This window comes from Haliotis asinina, chromosome 10, assembly GCF_037392515.1.
Source record: "Haliotis asinina isolate JCU_RB_2024 chromosome 10, JCU_Hal_asi_v2, whole genome shotgun sequence".
NCBI lineage: Eukaryota > Metazoa > Mollusca > Gastropoda > Lepetellida > Haliotidae > Haliotis > Haliotis asinina.
This window is the reverse complement of record NC_090289.1, coordinates 14,663,098-14,687,770: the sequence shown is the minus strand read 5'-3', so window position 1 is coordinate 14,687,770 and position 24,673 is coordinate 14,663,098. Positions and strand designations below refer to the sequence as shown.

At 38.2% G+C, this 24,673-nt stretch overlaps 1 protein-coding gene across 1 annotated transcript in view; it reads left to right on the top strand.

Moving 5' to 3' along the window:
- The window catches only part of LOC137298926 (cyclin-dependent kinase 14-like), a 48,808-nt gene extending 24,438 nt beyond the window's left edge, over nucleotides 1-24,370 (top strand). Inside the window, exons 3-18 of the mRNA XM_067831307.1 lie at nucleotides 6,747-6,787; nucleotides 10,118-10,286; nucleotides 10,855-11,021; nucleotides 12,341-12,432; nucleotides 14,014-14,093; nucleotides 15,335-15,429; nucleotides 16,586-16,648; nucleotides 17,462-17,523; nucleotides 18,465-18,526; nucleotides 18,819-18,939; nucleotides 19,061-19,154; nucleotides 19,656-19,719; nucleotides 19,864-19,961; nucleotides 20,266-20,356; nucleotides 21,068-21,171; nucleotides 24,215-24,370. Coding sequence (XP_067687408.1) covers nucleotides 6,747-6,787; nucleotides 10,118-10,286; nucleotides 10,855-11,021; nucleotides 12,341-12,432; nucleotides 14,014-14,093; nucleotides 15,335-15,429; nucleotides 16,586-16,648; nucleotides 17,462-17,523; nucleotides 18,465-18,526; nucleotides 18,819-18,939; nucleotides 19,061-19,154; nucleotides 19,656-19,719; nucleotides 19,864-19,961; nucleotides 20,266-20,356; nucleotides 21,068-21,171; nucleotides 24,215-24,253 — 1,442 coding nt within the window. The 3' untranslated portion in view covers nucleotides 24,254-24,370. The remainder of the gene's footprint in view (nucleotides 1-6,746; nucleotides 6,788-10,117; nucleotides 10,287-10,854; nucleotides 11,022-12,340; nucleotides 12,433-14,013; nucleotides 14,094-15,334; nucleotides 15,430-16,585; nucleotides 16,649-17,461; nucleotides 17,524-18,464; nucleotides 18,527-18,818; nucleotides 18,940-19,060; nucleotides 19,155-19,655; nucleotides 19,720-19,863; nucleotides 19,962-20,265; nucleotides 20,357-21,067; nucleotides 21,172-24,214) is intronic.
- The last annotated feature ends 303 nt before the right edge of the window (nucleotides 24,371-24,673 follow it).

Here is a 24,673-nt window from a genome sequence, read left to right as displayed (position 1 = left end):
GCAAAACATTAATCCACTTTGACACTGTTAGTAAAAATAACTTGATAAAAAAGAATTGTTGATAAAAGACCAGGCCGCACCATTCAATGCCTTTACTAGAAGAAAACATACCAGGTATGTCTTTTGACTCTTTTCGTTGCATGATATCAGTTAATTATCTGATGTCATTGCCCAGACATTAATCTCCTCCTATGCCTTTGGGAGAAAAGTTTTCAATCATTCAGGTCAAGCCAACACAGAAATTGGTCTGTTCTTAATATATCATCAAGGCTTATCACTTTAGTGTATGCATGTGATAATACCTTGTTTTGTGTCATAGAGAGACTGCCATGTGTAAAACTGCAATCAAGTGACTGTGATATTAAGTGTAAAGTATTATTCCAAAAGAACTCACAGAATTTTTATGAGAAGACATCTGATCAGAACTTTTATTGTTGGTGGTTTTTTTTAGACTCTTAGGAAGATCATCTTCAGTAATGGGATGATCAATAGATTTGCTTACTTCCAAAGAGAGTTTACGTAAATCGTGATCAGACAAAAGTTCACCTTGATCAAAGTCGTCAATAGGATTTTCTTTTGACTAGTAAAGTGTCCTATAAAAAGACCTAACTTCAGAGGCAATCTTTACAGTCTTGTACACTAGTGACATGTCTTCAGTTCCAATATAGGGCAAGCCATTGACCTTGTGTCTATTAAAGGCCTGGCCTCTTTTCACTTCAGATACAGAAGCTGTTCACTACCTTTCCAAATATCAGGCTTATTTAGATAGCTGGACATATAGCCTGTCGAGGTATTTATGTACAGTATGTAGTGCTTCAAGGCTAGAAATTTTAAAGATATTTCAGGAGCATTAACCTCTTTTCAGCCATTCAAAACCTAGTGTTCTGGTGAATGAAATAGAGATTAGTTTTACACCACTCAGCAATATTCAAGGTATATTGTGGCAGTCATGCAATTCAGTGATTAACAAGATGAGCATCGATCTGTGCAATTGAGAAACAAGCCAGCGAGCCTAACTACCCGATTCCGTTAGTCCCCTCTAACGATAAGCATGGGTTACTGAAGGTAAATCTGACCCAGACCTTCATGGGTTGAATGTCATAGTAGATTATGAACAAGATACTGCCTCTCCCATTTAACAGAAGGTTATGGTGAACCCCAAGACTTCCATGAGAAATTCTGTACACTGTAGGATTGTTGTTTGCTGTGCTATGAATATGGTCAGTCATCCTTTCCCAAATGCTATTTACAAAGTGACAAAGTTACCATGTACAGTGTGTTGTTGATATATTTGCATGTTGTCTGCATACTTTGGACAGAAACATGAATGATGAGCACCCATAACTGTGGTAAAAAATGATTTATATTCTTGTGACCTGATGATTCACAAACCAATCTTTGGTAATGGCTGCCTAACATAACTCTTCTGCTGCAAATAGACTCATGATTATTGTAGCAGTATGATGATATGAAGGTAGCCATTAAATAATGAAGTCTGAACAAGACAGTCTAGTGATTGATATCATGAACATCAATCTATTCAGTTCTGATATGATGACATGCATCAAGGAAGTTAGTGAGTGATACAACCTGATTTAGGAGGCTACTCTTACCAATGGCAGGTTTTGCCAAGGGTCCAACACAGACCTTCACAGATTGTTTGGATGTATCTATTTCATTTTTTCTCCTTCTTCATGCAGTTGCAACAGTGCATAGCACTATGGATGACGGTAAATCCAATTTTGAGACAAAAGTGTACTTGTAGCACTAGAACAGTCTTTAGCATGTAACCTCCCACCCAGTGGCATCCACGGTCGTGCAAAAACAGGCACTGTGATGTTTGACCTTTAATTCACGTACCATGGGTATAATCTGATGACTGCCTCACTGAAAAAAAGTAATGTTTGGCACTAGGAATGGCACAATTCACATTTATCAAAACATAATCTCATACTACACCATAAACCAAAGATCATTTTCAGACAATGGTCCTTCTCTTCACAATTATAGTAGTTAGAGCACTCTAACTGTCCGTATTATTTCATAACAGACACATGGGTAATTATAGCTATAGATGGCCAAGGGAGTCTGTGAGAGATTATCACTATCACATGTTTATCCTGGCAAGTTGTGACAGTAGCTTGGAGATTGCTTTGTTGACCTGAGTAAACTGAATTGTTGGCCAGAAAGCTATTGTCAGCTTCCATTAGTGTCAGACGTCTGTTTAAATAGCCCTGTACACATATGAAGGAACATGTAGAGAGTCCCAGTTGATGTTGATGTGCAGGATTGTGTTGTCACTGGGGAAATGTTTAGTTGGAAAGCAGGCTTGAAACATTACAGTAACATTGCTTGATGACTGCTACAGACCAGGAAACAGGTAGCACCTTTGGGCTGATAACATTTCTGTCTGGGCAGTCTCATGTTGTACATGTTAGAATTGTCAGATTTAATCATAAGCATCATAAAAATGATAAAATAACATGTTACGAAGTTGACAGTTGCTGCTTGACCAGATAGACAATTTATAGGGAATGTTCAATGTCATGCATTTGTTCCATATAAATATCTGGCAGTATGTCCTTATACATGTACTTTGTCATGGTTAATATAAAATGAGTATCTGAGGGTTGCAGTGTAAACCTGATTCTGTTTTAGCATAGTCTGATGCTACAGATAGTTCACTGTACTGGCAGCCACTTCTGTCAGGGCCCAGACCTGACTAATTGCAGGTCGTCATGACATTGCTGGTATGTCTTCATCCATGGTATAAGACAACACTCAGTTATTCTGTGGAGTAGCTTCTGTGGTAATGATATTGACAAGCTTTTATATAAAGTTCCTGCATGTGTGAGTAGCCAAGAAGTGTATGTACCTTATATGAGGAAGTGACCTATCACTGTCGGCATCTGTAAGGTTCATTCAACAGTTGTTATGGTGTGTTGTCTAGTTGAAGCTGTGACAGTGGTCCTTGTTGAAAAGACATGTATAAACACACTGACTCATTCATATCTAGTCTGACCGTCTCTATGGTGCAGTGCTTAGAGTGTCCGCCAAGACAGTAGAAGTCATAGGTTCAGTGCCCAGCGCATCATACCAAAAGACATTAAAATACCTTACTTTTTGGTCCCTGCCTGGTGCTCGGCAATACTGGGTACAACAAGGTATGGTCGGAGTCAGTATAAAGTGTCTGAGTGGGGTATTTATGCTTCACTGCAGCATGGTACCTCAGTAAACTGGCACTATAAAACCAGCTGAAGTTTGGGCTAGTACAAGCAGTCACACATACACATGCACGCTCATCGTCGTATGAGCAAAATATTTTAAGTGCAGTGTTAAGCCCCCATTTCACCTCACCATGTCTAGTTTAGTTGGGACATCTATGCTGCAGTACTGACTTTGCTTTTCATTAAAATGCCAGTTCTGTGCCCAGGATAATAATATGAAAATATGATAATTATTTGAATATTTGCAGGTAGCCAAGACTTTCCATTTCCTTGATTGAAACACAACATTATGTAGTGATAATGATCAATAACTTTGTTTGTTACCAGCTACACATATGTAAAGAGAAGCCTTGTCATTCAATGCATGTCTACATATGGCATTGCACAGTTTTGAGCAAATCAGTATATTAAGCAAGTGAAAATTGAAATAGGCAATACAAACATTAGAAGCACTAACAGACAATACTTTGGTACTGGTTGGAGGCATTTGCACCTCCCAACCTTATAAAACAGGTTGAAATTTCTCTCAGGTAAAATTCTTCACTCTGAATACATTTGAGATATTCAAGATATTTAGTCTCTTTGTGTTTTGGAGATTCCAAATAACCAATGAACATAGCTGTTGCATACTAGGAAGCATGTGAGTAATCTGAAATTATTGTCCTGCTTTAATGCGGAAATCAAGTTTTCCATAAATCTGTTTTTCTACTGATCTAAAAACGTTGATAAGCTGATACACTTTCAATTCGAAACAGTTCATATGATTCAAAATGACGCGCTGACATGTGAGTGATCAACTGAGATGTTTGATGACTTGCAAATATTTATCTCTGGGTATTCTGATAACGAAAATAGGGCTCATTTCTTCGTATAAGTACAAAGAAGTTATTCACATAAGTTTTAGTGCACAATAATTGTAACAGGTGTGAGAAAGTGTGATGAAGGATTTCCTCCATTTGCCTATATGGGTGCTTCATAGCAGTTGTGTGTGTGTTTGTGAGCACTACTTATCTTAGCTAAGACATGGGTAGACATGATAAAGTCCTTTGATATAAATGTTATATACCATGGTTTGAACACCCTCCCTCATTTTGTCTTGAAAGTTGACCATTGAAACCCTCGTGGAAAAGTGTTTAAATGTACTGGGCACCCCTGCCTGCATCCCCTCCTCAAAAAGCTACATCTGCCTCTGTATACTGGTGCACTGGACATGACAGTAATATATTTGTGATGTGAGGACCAATTTGTAGTAGAAGCATCTGTCTAATAGACAGAGATATGGTCATCGTGATGCTCTCGAAATCTGTTTCACCCCTAACTCATCTCTTTACTCAGGTGCCTTCAGCATTGACATTTTAAAAAGCTGTTCTTTTTTTTAAACAAGTAATTAGAATAATTGTTGTACATAAAATCAACATCTTTCTTTGTACATGACCTTTCAATTTTTGAGGATCTGCAAGGCAAGACACTCCCGTAAAGTATGTTATTCACTGTTCACAGATGAATCCATGTTTCATTTGCACAGTTCTTATGGTCAAGCAAGGGTGACAGGCAGCTGGGAAATGTTTAGTGTTTGATATTACTCAATGTGATCTGTTTCTAGGTGGAAGTGTAATTGTACAGGTTTACATCACAACTGATGTTAGAACACAACTCATCAGAGATCATGGCAGTTTCAGTGACTGTTCATGCTTTGACCACATTATTCAAGATCATGTCCTATCCTTAGTGACAATGCAGGGATGTAAACTTACATCGCAGCAGGATAATGTTCTTCCCACTCATTGGTTGCATTGTAACAAACTTTTAGATTCAGCATAGCATTGCAGTACAGCCATGCAGGAGAGTTCTCCACACCTGTCCCCAACACAGTATGTCTAAAATGAGACAAAACAATATCTACAACAGGATCAGAACTATCTGGTATTGCTAATTTGAACCAATCTTTTGTTGACATTTCGAACATCATTCCATAGGTTGTTTTCAATCATCTGGTGTCTTCATGAATTAGCAACAATTCCAGTGTTGGCTCGGAAATGCATTTTAGTCACACAAATATTACATGGAACACATATGCAACTTTAGTTAACTGGTTTGACCAAGTGTCTGTCATAAACTGTTCAAAACCCAGGTCTTTTTGCTTTGGTAAACTGAGTATTTTGAGCTTTTGAAACTGTAATGTACTTGACTGAAGCTTTTTTTTTTTAATGACAAATGGTGTTCTCACATTTCCATGTTGTCTACGGCAGTTTTTCCAAGTTTATCATAAGAGATGGATGTGTTGTAACATAAACCTTTCTCTCCATTTTCCTGTTTCATGAATTTCTGATTTTTCACATCCTCTGTATTTTGTATAATAAATCTAAAGAATTAACTCATTTATTTTTTGGAGGGACCCCAATATTATCGTAATGGGGTCCAAGTAACCTCTAAACATTTAAGACAGAATATCTGATGCAATTCTGCTCTCTCATAGCTATGACCTGCCAGTGTATCTCTGGGAGCAAATAGATGTTGGTTAAAATGAGAAGGAAAAAACAATTACCCCATATTTCAATTCAGCTAGCTCTGAACGTGCTGTAATATTGCCAGTCCTGACAAGCATATCACGGTTAATGGCTGTTTTGATATTCCTTTGAAGTAATTGCAAGAGTCCAGTTGTTTCAATGATTCTTTGAAATAGGTTTTTGACTGGTTAAACACTCAACATTTTAAAAATCTGTACATTTTGTGAAAAGAAATGTCTGTCCAAGGCTTACCATGCTGATTTTGTGGTGGGATGTTACAGGCTGAATGTTTAATGTGAGAATGTTCATGCACCACGTCCTCTGTTTAAATTAAAATTTGAAGCAAAAGTAAGTTCAAAACAATGTTCTGAAATAATAGTTGCATGTTCCTTTGTCAGTAAACAGTTGGCTTGACCAACAATTTATATCATGAAATCATAATAGAAAACAGTGAATTTTAAGCACATTGCCATTCCAGCCCCATATGCAATGTTCATGACCTTGATGTATACATATTTCTATGAAAACAGGGAGCATGCATTTTAGAAAGTAAGACCTCCCTCACAAAGTCATCTTGCAAGTGGGGACATGAGATACAGTCATATTACTGCTAGAGCAGTCATTATCCAGAGTTGTCTCCCTTTAACATGCAGAATCCTGAGATATTTGGCATGAATTCAAGATTTTCCCTGATTACAATTTTCAGTTTGTCAACCATTCTTGTAAACCTGACTTTCACCATAATTGAAGCTCTTAGTACCTGTATCAGTTCTGTCTCCCCTCTCAAAGAAGCTGACACATGGTGATTATGTTGTATTGCTGCTTAGAGCAGAGTTAAACACTTTCCCACACACTCCCTGCAAGGAAGGGTATCACTGATTTTACAGTAGCCTCAGATTGGCAGGGTCTTATTTGACTGTTGATGATACTTGAAAGTCGTGAGCAACAACTTTACAATTTACATGTGACTGATATTTCTGATGTTGTCTAATGACCAGTTCTTGCATTTCAGCTCTCACCAAGGAAGATACGATACATGAAAGTGACCAAGAGGTATGTAACTACTGATGTCAATCACTCTCACGTAATTATCTTAATTTGTGCACTTGCATTCACTTGAAAACATCCGGTTATTGAGAGGGCTTGGTCACCCGATGACTTCCTAGGTTGGACTAAACTTTAGACTTAGAAATAATTAGGGTCAGGAGGTTATAGGTCGTGCTATTTTTTTCTACACCACCTAAATCTTGGTGCAAATTCTGTACTGTACCTTTGTCTGCCAGGCATTAGAAAAAGGAGGCTATATTGATGGACAATTTCAAAATTGTTTTGTGAAATTATGAAGTTGTCTTAGATAGCATCTCAATATATAAGATTGTGATGTATTTGTAATTCAGATATTACATTTTATATGATTTCATTAGGTATTGTCTCAAGGAGACCATACTTGTAAAGTGACATTTGCTACAAATAATGTAAAAGCCTATAACATTTTTGAAAATCATTTGCACAAAATGGCAAGTAGTATGTATGTTGGAGTGAAATGACAGCATTGAAGTGACAGCATTATTAAAACATCTGAAAATCCATAACAACAATAAGCTCAAATATCCTGCAAAGAAAGTTCATGCAGTACGAGAGTGATGCAATTATCATTATCTTTATGCCTTGATATCTGTGCTGCTTGTAAACTTTCCTACATTCATAATACCCTGGGTTGGAATAAAGCATTAGCTCTTAATTTGCTGTCAGAATGTAAGTCAGTAAACTGTCAGTTTATTGCAGATAATCTACAGTTGAAATCATAGAATGACTCAATACAGCTCTTAATGTGTAAAAATGTGAAAATAATAAACTTTCAGTGAAGTATATGTTATCACGCGAGTCTGTTTTGGGATGGTTAATATCATGATATGTTTATTCCCAATGCAGGATATTAACCATCCCAAAACACATGAGTGTTATAACCTATTTATCATACAGTGTCATTCTTACTTTAAAATTTTTTAAAATGTGATTTTATTTGCCACTGATCATGAAACTAAACTTCCTAAGACGTGCCTGCATATCTATGACGTCACAAATATGTGCGCAGTAATATGTGACGTTACAAGCTTGGTGACACAATTTTCTACTGATCACTCAGATGACTTCATTTGGTCATCTAGTTCTCAGTACATTTTTATGTTAAAGCACAAATGGTTGTCAACAAATTTTAGCTTACGTTTGAAAAATAACCACAAACTTGAGTGGAACTTCAGAAACCTTCAAGCAACCGTTTGAACAACAAATACAATTTAATGTTCGCGTGAGTTTGTGCACCTGGATTCCAGTTCCGTTCTCTCACTAACACTGACAGAGTTTGCAAAATAATGCAGCAGAGTTGGTCATTTCCTTGTTTAAAGGTCAAAAGTCAAAGGTTGGTTGACGCCTGTGAGATCTCAAAAGGAAAACTTGAGAATTCTTTGTAATGAATTCACTTCCTGCAAGCCTGTATCTTTGACGTAGAGAGAACATGCACAGGATTACAGTTCATTCACATTGCTTGTTTATATTTTGACACATGGCAATATTACAGCTGCATATATGGCAGTATCACAGCTATACACACATGGCAGTATTACAGCTATACACACATGGCAGTATCACAGCTATACACACATGGCAGTATCACAGCTATACACACATGGCAGTATTACAGCTACACACATGGCAGTATCACAGCTATACACACATGGCAGTATTACAGCCACACACACATGGCAGTATTACAGCTACACACATGGCAGTATCACAGCTATACACACATGGCAGTATCACAGCTATACACACATGGCAGTATCACAGCTATACACACATGGCAGTATTACAGCCACACACACTTGGCAGTATTACAACTGTACACACATGGCAGTATTACAACTATACACACATGGCAGTATTACAACTATACACACGTGGCAGTATTACAGCCACACACACATGGCAGTATTACAGCTACATGCACATGATGTCATTACAGCTACACACATGGCTATATTATAGCTACACACAAGGCAGTATTACAGCTACACACATTGCAGTATTACAGCTACACACACACATGGCAGTACAGTCGTGACCCGTTTATCCAAACCTTAGGCAGATATCCATAAAACTCGCCTTCCAAACGAAAATTCTTTAAAACAAATTCACGTTGTAAAATTACTCAACTATCCAGAAATCAGGTTTCCATAACCGTACAGTCATTTTTCCATACAAAACACTAAATTATGTGCATTTTTTGTCCTGTATATCCTGATGGCTGAGCACCTGTGTGTTTACACACGCGCTTACCGAGGGCCTCATGTGCCGTAACATGAAAGAAGTCGTCAGTCTTTGATGTGTTAGAAGTTTAACTACCTCTGAGTAGCAGGGACACTGAGTTAATTTTGAGGTGTGTCAATTTGTGGGTCACTATAATTAATTAATCTGGATGATCAAGCAAGCCTGGACAGCTGTGAGCGAAAAGACAATTGCTAACTGCTTTTGACGAACTGACCAGCGAAAGTCCTCTCGTGTTTCTACACAGCCAGTGTAAAAAAGATATGACTGTTTTCTTCACACGAGCATAAACGCATGAACAGGTATGAGACTGATGCATGTATACACTGATATTTGTTTATGTGTAATCAATAAAGATTATGTCTGATGCCTACTATGTTTGTTTCTTTGTACGTTTCTTTGTACATATGGCCCATGGTTCAGATATCCGAAAATTTGCTTATCCGGACAATTTCAATAAAAACACAAGTGTTTGGATAAACAGGGCACGACTGTATACATTACCTTTGCTCCAGGTCAGCTTAGTATAAAATCTAAAAAAAATCTAAAAAAAATCTAAAGTTTTCTTCTACCCAGGTTCTGATAGTTTCCATGTTATTTTTATTAAACATGTATTTGGTATTCAGTACTGTAACATTCTTGGTAAACAATGATTGTGTTTGTTGATACTTTTTCTCTATTAGTGTACATCAATTACTCTCTTTCATGTTCTTGTTCAATATTTTCCCTAATCATTAAATGTAGGAAAATGTAGTAATCATCACGTCTGGCTGTCTAAGCCAAACTATGATTGACTGACATTTTTTTAATAATATATTTAATAATTGTACTTTTTCATTGCCATGTGAATTCCCAGTTTGGCAGTGATGATCAACAGCTGATTGTAGCATATATTCACCAAGTCATTCCATGATGTGACATTCACAACAAACTAAAGCATTCTTTACTGTTGATTTGGGCATAATTGTAGCTTTTACAGTTTTCAAACATAACTGTCAAAACATGATTTGCAGGAATCTCCATGACTATGCTTGATGTTTTTTTATTGCAATTTACCAGTCAGACCCAGGGTCACTGAGTAATGGCTATTCCTCTCGTGATGAATCTCTCTCCCCTGCTGATCTCCCCATCCTGAACGGCAGCGGCCATACAGCCACCAACGGCAGCGGCAACTGGCGAGACGTCAACCGGGGACACTCAAAATCAGCTGTGGTTCCTCGCATGTCAAGTAAGCTCTATTGGAAATTACCTACCTGAGTATATGACACAGTGTAGTTATTCTAATGGCTACCCACTAGTTGGGAGTCTTGAGGTAGAACATGTCCCCCAACCACTTGTCTGGTGCAGATACTAAATTGTTTGTAGACTGCCATTATACAGCTCTTATATTGCTGAGTAATGTCATGCAGCAAATCTGGTATTTACCTAAATGGATGGTCATAGATTACCAGCTAATTTTGAAACGATTGGAAAATATCTGTTTATGCATTGTTTTCATTTAGACAATACACAGAGAACCTCTGACATTTGCTATAAGCACAGAGGTTGTTATAAAATGACAGTCTACTGTGTGTTTATTGTTGATACTGTAGACACTTAAACATCTACAATATCAACAGAGCCATTTAGACTGGAAAGAAAACATCCAAATTGAAATGTTAATGTGAGAGCAAGAGAAGTTCTAATGAATAGCTATAAGTGTTCACTAGGAAAACTCTCTTAACAAACCATTTGATTAAATGATAGATGTATTGGAAATTGTTTTTTATGAAAGGTTGTCATTTTTTGGTGAACAGCTTCAGTCTCAGGCAAACGTCACACCCCAGTCAAGCGGCATCACTCAGCCGGGGACATGTTGGTGACCAATTTCCCCACCACTGAAAGTGACCGATTGCAGAGGCCCAAGTCAGAAGGCCATGCCTACTGTCGACAGTTTCTCTCCAAGCGAACCTCTAGTTATGGGGTGAGTATTCAGGGAGCTATCTTCATGTAAAACAACATTGGCATTGTCACTGGGAGCAACTTGCAACATATACAGGACAAAGTAAGGGATATTGGTATTTTTATGATTGATATCTTATCAGTGTGTCAGTAGAAAAATATATCCCTATTGATGATCAAAATTTACATATATCCGTAACTGTTTTTGTCCAGTATATTATGTGGTACTGCAGTGTTCACGATGGTGTTTCAGAGTAACGGGACATTGGGTTCTGTAAGTTTCAGATGTCTGTCTGACCCACTGAAAATTCTCAGGACCCACAGAATAAAGTTACACAAATATTTCAGATTTGACATTTCATATAATTGACATTGAAATTATTAACATTATATAATAACAAACATAAGATTTCTAAACAGCAAACTTGTGTCACATTTCACAAATAACAACTTCACACAAAGACATTGTGAAATAGTCAGTCAGACACTGGGGCTGGTGGATTGGTGATTTCTATCTGACCATTGGTGAATCTGCCAGATTTGTCAGATGGTCAGATGCTATTCCTGAACACGGTGGTAGTATTCTTCATAGACCCATAAGATCAGTTAGGATTGATCTTCAGCAACCCATGCTTGTTGTAAGAGGCGATGGATGGGATCGGGGTGTCTTGCTCACTGATTTGGTTGACACATGTCATTGTATCCCATTGTCTGGTCCAGACTCAATTGTTTACAGACCGCCAACGTATGGCCGTAATGTTGCAGAGTGTGGCGTTAAACAAGAAACCAACCAAAAGTGATGTCATGATATCATCCAGGCTGATATCATTGTACATTGTTGTTCATGCTAACATCCAGTTCAACATCCCAGAGTCTGTTTCTGTCTCCTTTGACATGGCTTGAATTTTACTGCAATTTAACACTTACCTCTTATTTAACAAGAGATCTCTGTAGATATCCTTTAGTGGCGTGGTGACATGAATCACAATTAGTATATGACTGAAACACATTATCAGTCTGAGATTAGAGCATTTGCATAACTTGTAATGTTTTCACATTTCATGAAAATTAGACCTTCCTGGTACTCTGTCCTTCTTCAACCTATTTTTCAGGACAGTTTGAATAAGGAAATCCTGCAGTTCATAAGTTCACATTATCTTTTGTTAACATACAGATGTCCTTAATTGTGCATCCATTTTGGAAGAAGGTTTGAACAAATTGAGGTGTCAACATTGCAGAAACTGGAGAGTCTCAAGCTGTGGAATACCTTGGAGAATACTGCTGAGGACATTGAAAGTTAAAGATTCTGTGATTTATATCAGTGATGTGCTAATGTTTCAGGGTCAGTCTCCGTTTGGCCGAGCAGACTCCTATCATAAACTGGAGCAGCTCGGCGAGGGCTCTTATGCCACTGTCTACAAAGGTATTAGCAGGTAGGTGGCTCTGATTTGTATGTCAACGTAACCAGTGTGAATAGTCTGATCTCTTCTGTCTCAGATTATAGACTGACTGACGGAGAAGTAAAAAATCTCTTACCTCACCTAAAACGTTTTAATACATGAAGTGAGGCTCAGATGTGCAAGCACTGGGTCTGTGGGGATGCAGATGTCAAGATGTCCCCAGCTATACTGTTTGCTAGAACTGACTCGATGAACCTGGTGATCAGGCTCCGTGAATTGGTTCATTCTGGGTCATAACTGGATTATATGTATCTGTATATGATTGCTGTTTCAGACTTTTGTTTTACCTCTCACCCTCATAAAGCTAGAATGTTGCTGTGTTTGAGACAAACAAGGCAAATAATCTCTTCTGATACTTGATTATCAGAAATGTTTACAGGTGTACTAAGCCGGGAAAATGTTTCCATAACAGACATGGGCGATTGTAGAAGGTGGTACAGACTCCTGCAATATAGCCAGAATATTGCTGAGTGCGGCGTTAAACAATAAACAAACAAAGTATTGTCACCAGTCTGATATCAGTGTTGTTCGTGCTATCATCCACTTATTTAGTGTCCATGAATTTCTATTTATAGCGTAATATTGCTTGAATATTAACACGTACAGTAACCTCGATTTATGGCAAATTCAATGGGGCCACTAAGTTTAAAGTAGTTACATATGAGGTTCATGACATAAATTTCAACTAAAATGTGCTGCAAGTGATGGGAACTCAGATATACAGTTTGTTGTAATTGTAGTGTACTGTACACGAAAAGGTCTTCTGAATGAAATCCCAGACGTTACTCAGGGATCGATTTCACTGTAGCCAGGCTGCACCAGGGCAGGTAAATTGTTGCAAGTGCAGGTTGCACTCAGTGCAGGTAACATTTTCCATGACAAGTGCAAGACACCACTTTTAATGGTATAAATTTCCAGCATTAAAGATGTCTTCTCCTATCGAATATATTAGGTGAATCAATTATCAGAACCCTCAAAATGTCTGTTTTCATGCTCATTAATCATGTCTTCTGACATCTCATGTAAGGCCAAATGTCACTGGGTAAATTATCTCCTGTAATGGTGGACAAGCTGAAAGGAAATCTAATTTATGAATGAAACTGTGAGGTAGAAATAACAATCTATCAAAACATCCTTCCAGACATCGAATAATCTGAACATTTCTGGAGGTAATAAGTTGGTTATGAATATCTCTCTCATTCTGCTGACCCAGTATCGCCTACTGTCAGTGACAGTGATACGATTGTTTATAACATGGTTCAGACAATATTGTGATGGTATGACCTGATTAGTCTTCCTGGCTGTACCTGGCTAAAAAGTATGAAATCGTTTCCTGCTATTAATTTGGCTTGTCATCCCCATTCCCCATGTTTGGTATCCCGAAACTTTGATTTTTCAAGAATGTTGCCAACAGCCACAAAGTAATTCTACTCGCTTGCTCACTCACTCAGATGTGTTGTCATACATTGTCATGCCCCAGGTCATATGAATCATGAAATATGCAGTAACTGGGTATGATGTTATTCTGCAGCTTGTTTGTATCTTGTATTGCAGCCTGAACAATCAGGTTGTGGCCCTGAAAGAGATACGTCTTCAGGAAGAAGAGGGTGCACCTTTCACTGCAATAAGAGAAGGTGAGATAGAGGATCATAACTGAGAATCACAACAATCATAACTCAACACAGGCCTGGATGGTCAAGCTCAGTGACATATTTGTTTATCTTACCGCACCCCTAAATGTCAGTTTCTGATTGGCTGAGCCAATCAATGTATCCCACTTACAGGCGAGTAACATTTTCTGTGTTGCATGTAGGAAATGCTCAACTGTGGGAGAGTGTTTCGTACTTTGTGTTATTAGCGTTTGGGCTGACACGGAATACCCATTATTATGATCCGATACCCATGCTTCAAACAGTTCAAAAGTAACATTGAGGTGTTCAGTAGGACAAGTGCCTTGTTTACTGGTCCCTTGGGGCCCATCGGTTGATGTACCCTCTATATTTTGTCTGTTCCCCTCACCCTTTGGGCTCATGGCTCAAGGGTACATCAACCAATGTGCCCCAACGGTCCATTGAAAAACTTGCAATGTCATAACAGCCCTATTGCATGATCATTGACCTTGCTACCAGTAACTGGATTGTCAGGTCCAGATTTATATATGTTAGGCTGATTCTCCTGGCATATAAAATGTTTCTATTCTAACTGCCTTTTGTACTGTTGTGACTAATTAGAGCAAAAAATGCAGGCAATTAGTAAAACCCAATTTCACATGTACAGTGGTTGTTGAATAGTATTCAGAACTGTAACAGATGGTTACATAATAAATTGTCATGGCCAGATGGCATCGTATTGAGAACAAACAGTGATGATGCACTAAACAACCTATGGTGTTGGTAGAGAATAATATAAGGTATCTTGCCTCCCTTTGTAAGAGCTTGCCCAGTAATTTACTGTTGAATTTGGCATATATGTGTCTGACTTCATTATAGATTGTAAAGGCCAAGCCAATTTTATTTCTTGTTTCACAGATATTTGTCCTCCGGAAACCTAGACGCAGGAGCGAGGAAGTAATGTTACTTCTAAATTCTACAAGTATTAACATCTGGCAATTTATGCAGTGTATATGGTGAAAAAAAACATTCTGAAAAAAATTTATTGTAAGTTTACATTTTTGACAAATACAATACAAACATTAGGATTTTATTTTTTTTTTAATTGGGGAAAATGTTTAATTTTTTTTTCTTAATCTTGACAAAAATAAGACATAAAATTGGTCTGGCCTAAGAGAAAATTTTCTCTTTTAACTATTAGGATTTGATTATCATAATTCTAAAACAGATTGTTTGTGAACTTAATTATCATGTGGTTGTTTCAGCGTCTTTGCTGAAGGGTTTGCGCCACACCAACATTGTTACTCTCCATGACATCATTCACACCAAGGAAACACTCACTTTTGTATTTGAATATGTGGTGAGTTGACTTGTCTTGTGATCATTACATACTGTGGCCATCTTGTCTGATGGATTGCAGTTGGATACGCAGAGTTGCATCCCTTGGATAGCCCTGAAATCTTCATCATTGGGTTCCCTTAGACCTGAAACGAACAATCTATTGTCTAAGTGTGATATTGTGCAAAGAAACATTACACCTAATCATTTTTGTGTTTGACTAGACTACTTTTATGAAAGTAATAGCAAGTCACCTATCTTTATTGGTGAATCTATATCAGTTTACTAACCCGTGACGGTCTGGGTTAGAATTGGTCTTCAGTAAGCCATGCTTGTCAGGTTCACAGAATTGGTTGACACATGATATATGTATCCCAGTTGCTAAGATTGATGCTCATAATGTTGATCACTGGATTGTCTTGTCCAGACTTGATTACTTGCATATTAGCTCTGTCACATAGTGGGAATATCGCTGAGTGCATCATAAAACTAAATTCACTCACTCACTCAGTTCATTTGGAATATGCCACACATTCATTTTGTTTAGATTATATTTCTCTGAAGAGCATATGTGGTTTGTCTGTATGGTTGTTCATGTCATCAACCACTTGTTTGTCTTTATGGTTGTTAATGTTATAGACCAATAGTTTGTATGGTTGTTCATGTTATCGACCACTGGTTAGAATAGTTGATCATGTTATCAACCACTGATTTGTTTGGTTGTCCATGTTATTAGCCACAGGTTTTCTATTGTTGTTGTTCAGCCATTGGTTTGTATGGTTGCTCGTGTTATCAACCACTGTATTATATGGGGGTTCATGTTATCAACCTCTGGTTTGCATGGTTGCTTATGTTATCAAGCACTGATCTGTATGGGTGTTCATGTTATCAGCCACTGGTTTGTGTGTGTGGTTGTTCATGTTATCAACCACTGATTTGTATGGTTTTTCATGTTACCAATCATTGGTTTGTTCAGTCTGTGACTGTCATACTGTGTACTTGTGAAGCAATACAAGTTACTAATCATTTAACGTTGAAAGATAGTAAGTTTCAGGGTTTTGTTCAAAGTCAATGTTTATTGGAACCTTAGCTTGTTGGAGTAGATTGCATATACACATACTCTTTGGGTTGTGCAGTTTCACCAAAATCTCTAATTGAAATGCACCTTTTTCTTTCAGCATACAGATTTAAGTCAATATTTAGAAAAGCACCAGGGTGGCTTGAACCCATTCAATGTGAAGGTGAGAGCTATGGTCTTGTATTGAACAGGTGTTGGCAGGCCTACATTCAGTGAAACTCATACTATAAAACAGGAAACCTGTAGATATATCATAATGCGGAACTCATTATCAGCTATAGAAGTCAGTCATTTTGTTTGTCTCAAAACTTAGTTTATTACACATCCAGTCAAATCACTCCATGACAATTTAGAAACAGCTTATTATTTTTCATGTCATGTGATTTTTTCAGTATATAATAACGTTTTACAGATCAAGGGTAGGCAACTCTGTAAAGTTTCACTGACACCAACTTATATATTGCTCTTAAACATTACATCCTTTATTCTGTTCATCATGAACTGTGGACCCGTGAAGATCCAGGGTAGAATAGGTCTTTAGCAACCCATTCTTGCCACAAAATGCAACTATGCTTGTCGTAAGAGGCAACTTATGACATTGAGTGGTCAGGCTCACAGACTTGGTTGACACAAGTCATCGGTTCCCAACTGTGCAGGTTGATGCTCATAATGTTGCTCACTGGATTGTCTGGTCCAGGCTTGATTATGTAGAGACTGCCACCATTATAGCTGAAATAATGCTGAGTGGTTCGTAAAACTAAACTCACTCATGTGAAAATATAGAAAATTATTCATACATCAACAGCAGGATTTGTCCCTGCTAGAGATGAGATAGGCTTCATTACGTCGATAGTTTTGTCACTGAGAGTAACACATGACCAGATAAAAAAAGTTACTTATAATATAAGAGACAAATCATAGTAGTCTCTGTGCCCTGATCCCTTAACTATGTGACAGGTTGTGTTTTATATTTCAGCTGTTTTTGTTTCAACTGCTGCGGGGTTTGTCGTACTGCCATGAAAGGAGGATTCTACACAGGTGCGATTCTCTCGGTTAACTGGTTAACTGGTAGTGAAGTAGGCTGGGGTCTGATGGGAGATTGAAAAGTTACAGCAGGTTATCTGCAGTCTTCTTTCTGATTCTATATAGCTACTGGGGCTTGATATGATCTAGTTTGATATTTAACAAAACTTGACCTAGATTCAACTTTTATTTTTTCTTCAAAATCAATTGTTCAAATGCAAGGTGATCAATTAATTGTTTTCGATGGGTGACTTTATGCATACAATATACCCTGACTCTGGTAGTAACTGCATACTTGCTCACATAAAAGGGGTGATAGAGTGTGTCAAAAGTGTTCTTCTTTTGGTCTTTCTGTGAATTAGATAATCAGCACACACATTCTAGACAATAGCGGTTCCCAAGAAAGGCCAAGAAGTAGCCCAGAAATGTAGTGCTATGCAATGAAGAAGAAGCTGACATCCATATATTTGTCTTATATAGAAATGAAATCATGAAATATATGTTAAGGAATCAAGGATATCTCGTGTCAGCTGTATTGTGAGAGTATGTCTCTGTAGTGATCTGGTTATCACCCATAATGTGTTTTGCGACTGGTATTAAAATGGACTCCGTGTCCGTGTACATTTTTCTTTTCCGAAACAGATGTGGAAACTGTTCAACATTTCTTCACGAAACTTGGCATATAGATTGGTCTGGTGGGGTCTGGTGCCTTTTGGTAGTTTGGAATTCTGAATAAGATACTTTTATTTTCCATGTCAAGCAGGTTTGACTTCGATTCAAACTGGTGTTCTTTTCCGAAGCAGAACTTTAAAACCATTCTCTATTTCTTCACCAAACTTGGCACATGTAACCTTAACTAGAAGACATATTCATGATATGCCATTGCAGGGAATATTGATGACTTTGTCTTCTTTGTTATTATTGTTTCTGTCTGACACATTTCCATGTATTTCCAGAGACCTCAAGCCCCAGAATCTCCTTATCAGTGAGATGGGAGATCTCAAACTAGCTGATTTTGGTAAGTTCTACCATTTACAGGACCACAGTGATTGGTTTAAGCAGATGCAAGTGTGTGCAGTAAGATCCTGCTGTCTGAAAACAGATCTGTATGTTTGAGCTAAGTCCATTCTTAGTGGATTACTGCATTCTATAAGCACATCTGTATGCTTGTTAGGATTACTAAGAGCTAAGTCCATTCCTAGTCAATTCCTGATTTCTCTAAAAGTATCTGTATGGTTGTAGGTTTGGCAAGAGCTTAATCCATTCTCAGTTAAGGCCTGCATTATGTTAACTTGCCTGTATGTCTGTAGGCTTGGCAAGAGCTAAGTCCATTCCTAGTCGAACCTACTCCCATGAAGTGGTGACCTTGTGGTACCGCCCCCCTGATGTGCTGTTGGGCTCAACTGACTACTCCACGTCACTAGATATGTGGTAAGTAAATTTTTACCATGGTAACCACCATGTTTGACATACAAATTTGTTAATCAACACATATCTCGAGGTGTTTCTTTTTAGGTGATGCTTTGGATTTAACTCAGATTGTATTCCACAGGGGCGTTGGATGCATCTTTACAGAGATGATATCCGGCCTTGCAACTTTTCCCGGTATGAAGGATGCCTTTGATCAGCTGGATAAAATATTCAGGGTATGCAGACTTCATATGAAGCAAAAGCTATGATGATTAGAATTGATGGTAGTTGTAAGAGGCAATGGACATGAGAGTAAGGCCAAGCTTGGTAACTGTTTCATGTTTGTCATTGCATCCTAAGGGAATAGATCGATGCTCATGATTTTAATAACTGGATTTTCTGATCCACATCTGATTATTTGCTGTGAGTCACTTTATTTTCTTTTGAGTCGGCCTTGTAGCCATAAAAAAAGATGAAGAAATACTGTAGCAAAATTGTCATACCACTTGACATGTGACTTTGCCCTTGTGTTTTACTTCAAGCCAGGTTTTATTTTGGACATCCTTTGTTGGTTGAGCAGTCACATTCAGTGGCATGGTTGGATATGTGTTGTGATTTTCTAAACAAACTCGAAATTCTGCTGAGTGAGAAAGAGCTTTTTTAAAACAAATTAAGAGTTATGTGTAACCATTTTATCAGCCCAACATGTGCTATCACTTCCTGCTTTTCCTCCTCAGGTGCTAGGTACACCAACTGAGTCTACATGGGAGGGCGTGTCCAAGTATCCCCATTATGATACAAGTGAGTGTTATTCTTCTTCCCTCTTCCTGTTGTCTTACTTGGATGCTTTGTATGGACCCATTGTTAGGCTTGACTGACAGTAACTGAATTCATATGAAATGATGATGTTTCTTGTAATGCTCATAATTTGTTTTTACCTTCCAGAAAAGTTTGGTATGTTTGTGCGTCAACCTCTGTCTTGTTGTATACCCAAGCTGTCCTTTGTACAACATGCTGAAGATTTAGCTGCTAAATTATTACAGGTAGGTCTCAGTTTTCTCTCAAAAATACCTTGTTTTGTCTTGTATGGGTTGGTCTTGAGGATGAATGGAAAATAATCAACATGATGGGGGACACTGGAATAATGAGAAATTAAACAGTCTGAAATTTTTGTAAGTCATTTAGAAATTGGACGAACATGAATACATGACACATTTTATGGATAGCTAAAAGAAGTTGAAAAAACCCAAAAGAATATATTAATGAAACAGCCTGTCATAGTTATTCTTGTACTTATGTGTTCTGGTGGGAACTTCATACAATCATGGTCATAATGTTATCATGCAGATGGAACCATGTCGGCGTCTGTCTGCCAAGTTGGCAATGAAACACGACTACTTCCGGGACCTGCCTCCAAAGATACATGACCTCCCTGATGGTATGTACCCACCTAGGCTTCAGTATACATCCATGGTTTTGTCTGTTAATTTGTTTGTTGTTTAACACTGCACTCAGCAGTATTCTAGCTTTATATCAGTAGTCTTTAAGTCATCAAGTCTGGACCAGATAATCCAGCGATCAACCGCATGAACGTCTATGTACACAATTCAGAAACAGTGACATGGGTCAACTAAGTCAGTGCGGCTGACAGGGTGAGCCCTGTCAGTTGCTTCTTACAACAAGCATGCTGAAGAACAGTACTAACCTGGATTCTCAAGAGTATATATACAGCCATTAAGAGTGAGTGAGTGAGTGACTTCAGTTTTACGCCACACTCAGCAATATTCCAGCTATATGGTGGCGATCTGTAAATGATCGAGTCTGGACCAGACAATCCAGTGACCAACAACATGAGCATAGATCTGTGCACCTGGGAACCGATGACGTGTCAACCAAGTCAGCGAGTCTGACCACCTGATCCCGTTAGTCGCCTCTTACGACAAGCATAGTCACCTTTTATGGCAAGCATGAATTGCTGAAGGCCTGTTCTACCCGGGGACCTTCACGGGTCCAACCACTAAGAAATAAAATATGATTTATCAAAGTGGGAAATGTCTAAATTCTGCATCACATTCGGCTTTTCATGTCTTGTTCATGTAATAAGATTACTGAAGTACTGTTAAAATCTACTGTCTCTTTCCTTCAACAGCTGCCTCTGTGTTCAACATTCCTGGGCTGAAGATGCAGCCGGAGATGGATGAAGTGGTCTCCAAGAAACCTACCGGACGCAGTGGGATACGGACAACGCTCAAGGTGGGATGCGAACAAACAAATGTTTGATACACACAACTCTTGGCTCATTTCTAGTGCAAGTGTGTTAGTGTTGTTCCCACACGATATCTAACACAATTTAGTCATTTGGTTCATTTCCCTACGTAGGTACAATGTCCATTTCAGGTCTCCCCCGCTGTGATATTGCTGCAATGTTACTGAAAGCAGTGTAAAACCCAACTCAGTCATTACTCAGATCATTAGGGAGATAAAGTATTTAGCATTTCTAATCTTCAAGTCACTAATCTAGTTACTGCTCGATATATTATCCTACCCCAATTGCAACATAGTTTTGAATTTTTGCCCGCGCTGAGGATTATTCTCATGGAGGATATATGTACAGTTCGGTTCATATGAACCATGGACATCCCATGTTCTTTGTACCAGTGGGAATCCTGTCTTTCATGAGTCTCCGATCAAGGTTATGATGATCCATTCTCAGTATGAGGTAGACCACCTCTGAAGGAATTTAGCTTGGGCTTTAATATTGCATAAATGCCAGAAAATATTGATCACTTTGTATCTTAAATCAGAATACCTTCAAATCATGAAAAGACCTCCTCAAATACCAGAGTATGCAGACTGCAGGTAATTCACAGCCACTGAGTCGCTTGGACAAACTGGGCATGATGATAGACTGCTTAATCTAAACAGCAGGATGATATAAAACTCAATCTTCACTGTTCCCTGAATCTGCACCATTGCATTAGGATTTTTTTCAAGTTACTTCAGAACCCCATTTTGAAATTATACATTCTCCCAGATAGGGTCAGAGGTCTTACCACTGCTAACACGCTGTGGTGTAAGGAAAGCAAGCTTCACTGCACTTGAAGCCAATTTATCATGATTTGTAAAATTGAAAAGATCTGCTTTGCAGTTCTTCAGGTTTTTTTTGTTGCAGACATGTCCATGGTACCCAGATCAATGGGTAACCAGGATGATGGTAACATCTTGTTTATTTGGCTTGATTAGTTTGCACAAGTGCCAGATGGAAGAAAGATATTTTACAGGAAAACATGCTGGCAGGCCTCCAGCCTCTTCTGGAAGGACAGTATTGTTGCCACTGAATTGGAACACCAAATTATGAGGCACTTGCCATTAACAGTCTTAACAGTCAGCTACCTGTTGACCAGTCTATTCATGACATGTCTAAATAAACAGCTACTTGTTAATGTAAGCCAGTAATAGATCCAAAATCATTCCATCAGATGCTGGGTCTTTGGTCTGGACACGAATGTTTACTTGCGCTTTCCGACCGTGGGCTCAACTGGACAAAGGTGACATGGAATTTGTGTGCGATCATTCTGATATCTCCAATTTGACCCATGAGACCATAGTTTCCAATAGCCCTTCTCATGGACAAGTTATTAATGTTGCCTCTAAAATAATCTTATGTCTGTTTAAACAAACATAAGGAGTCTTCACTAAGCTGCCCAGAAGATATTGTGAACAAGATTCAAGAATCTGAATTTTCCGAACCTTCATCAAATCATGCGACATATGTAATGCATTTCCATAGTGTCTTAATCCATGAAAATGCTCAAAGATGCTTAGTTGTATGCTCTTTTGAACATGAGGGCTTCCAGTTCAGATCTGAAACTCATGATGTTTGTACTTTCACGTAGGTAGGCTAGAAGTTTGTTCCACAACTCCTGCTTTGCAGAATGATCTATGTCTGTGTGTGACAGGGACAGTAACACAGTGTGTGGACATAGATTGTAAAGTCCTTCTTGGCCGAAAGTTGATGACGAGTTTATAGATGGAGCAAGGCCATTTAGGGTTTTGAAGACAAGCAGTAAGAGTTTTAATTCGGTCCCCTCTCTAGCAGGTAGCCAGTGTAGTTCCTTGTGTACATCTGTTACATGCTCGTACTTCTTTGTGTGGGTAATCATTCTGGTTCATGTATCTGCATATATGTCCAACATGACTAAGTGATGAGAGCCAAAGTTAAATTGAATCAGAGCTAGAGATTTGCTTTGTTCTACCTCCCCAGTCATCTCTGTTTGTGAACAGAATACAAGTTAAAGTAGTGAAGTGTTTCTGCCTTCTCACTCAGAAGTTGCTGTAGGCTGAAGATCCTATTAAGGATACAACTCTTTATGCATAGCTGATAGTAAAGAGGACTTCAGTTGTAATTCTGAATCTTACTTTTAGTATGACTACATCCCCAGTTACATGAACAATGATAATTTTGTGATGATACCACCCTCAAATTCATACACAATGATAATTATTTGTTCAATACCTGATATATAGAGATTTTTGTAGCCCCAATATCCAGATGTGTCCTGCACAAGACTCTTTTGTATGAGTCTGACAAGGAAAGAGTCACTCAGGAATGTAAAATGAATTCAAAAAGAATGGTTTTAATAGTTTCTTAAATGTACAGATTTCAATGGCCAATAGGATGTTGTTCCATACCATGGGATCTGCTTTTGAAAAACATCTGTACGTCTATAATGTGCAAATGTTTGGTGATTTAGTTTAGCAGAGAAATATGTCTTACTGTCTGTATGGAGCGAATAAACTCATGAGAATGCTTTTTATATGTTCTTTATACCCTAACCTAAATGGGTATTCCAGAGCAGAATATAGAATATTGGATTTGTAAGCACTTCTGTCACAAACCTGACTGGAGGAAAATGCTGAATACTACCTTTCCATCAATAAGGTTCAATTATGAACAGCTAGGTAGAATAGGCCTTTAGCAACCCATGCTTGCAAGGCAACTATGCTTGTCATAAGAGGTGACTAATGGGATCGGGTGGTCAGGCTTGACTGACACATGTCATCGGTTCCCAATAACACATATCAATGCTCAAAGTGTTTATCACTGGATTGTCTGGTCCAGACTCGATTATTTACAGACTGATGCCACATAGCTGAAATATTGCTGAGTTTGGCGTAAAACTAAATTCACTCACTCACTCAATTATGAACAATCTATTCTAGTTTGGATTTGCCTTTCAAGTTTAAACTTGAACCCAACACTAATCTTGTTTTTATGCACAATTGTATTTTACAGGCAAAGCAAGTAGATGTACACCCGAAGCAATCAGCATGAGACTAGAGAAGTTGAAGAGTAGCCTGTATAACCCTATGAGAGGACTTCCGAGTGTAATATAAACTGTGTGTTAACAGGGTGTTAACATTGTGTTAACAGAGTGTGCTAACCAGTGAGTGTGGAGAGCGAGAGTGTACAGATTTCACTGTGTTCATGTTGTTGCTGTTTGTAACAAGGCAGGAAACTCATGTACATAGATTTTTTTAGAAACTCCGAGAACACATCTGCTGAAATCTCTCTTGTGAGGTAGAGATGACTGGACCATTAAGACTTTTCTTGACAATACATGAATTGAATTCCATTCAATACTGAAACGATACTGCTTTCAGTCTCATGATGATTACATTTTGGGGAATCTACATGTTGACACTGACCCTCAGATGTTTTGACCTTGAACTATATGATGTCATTGTTGGAAAG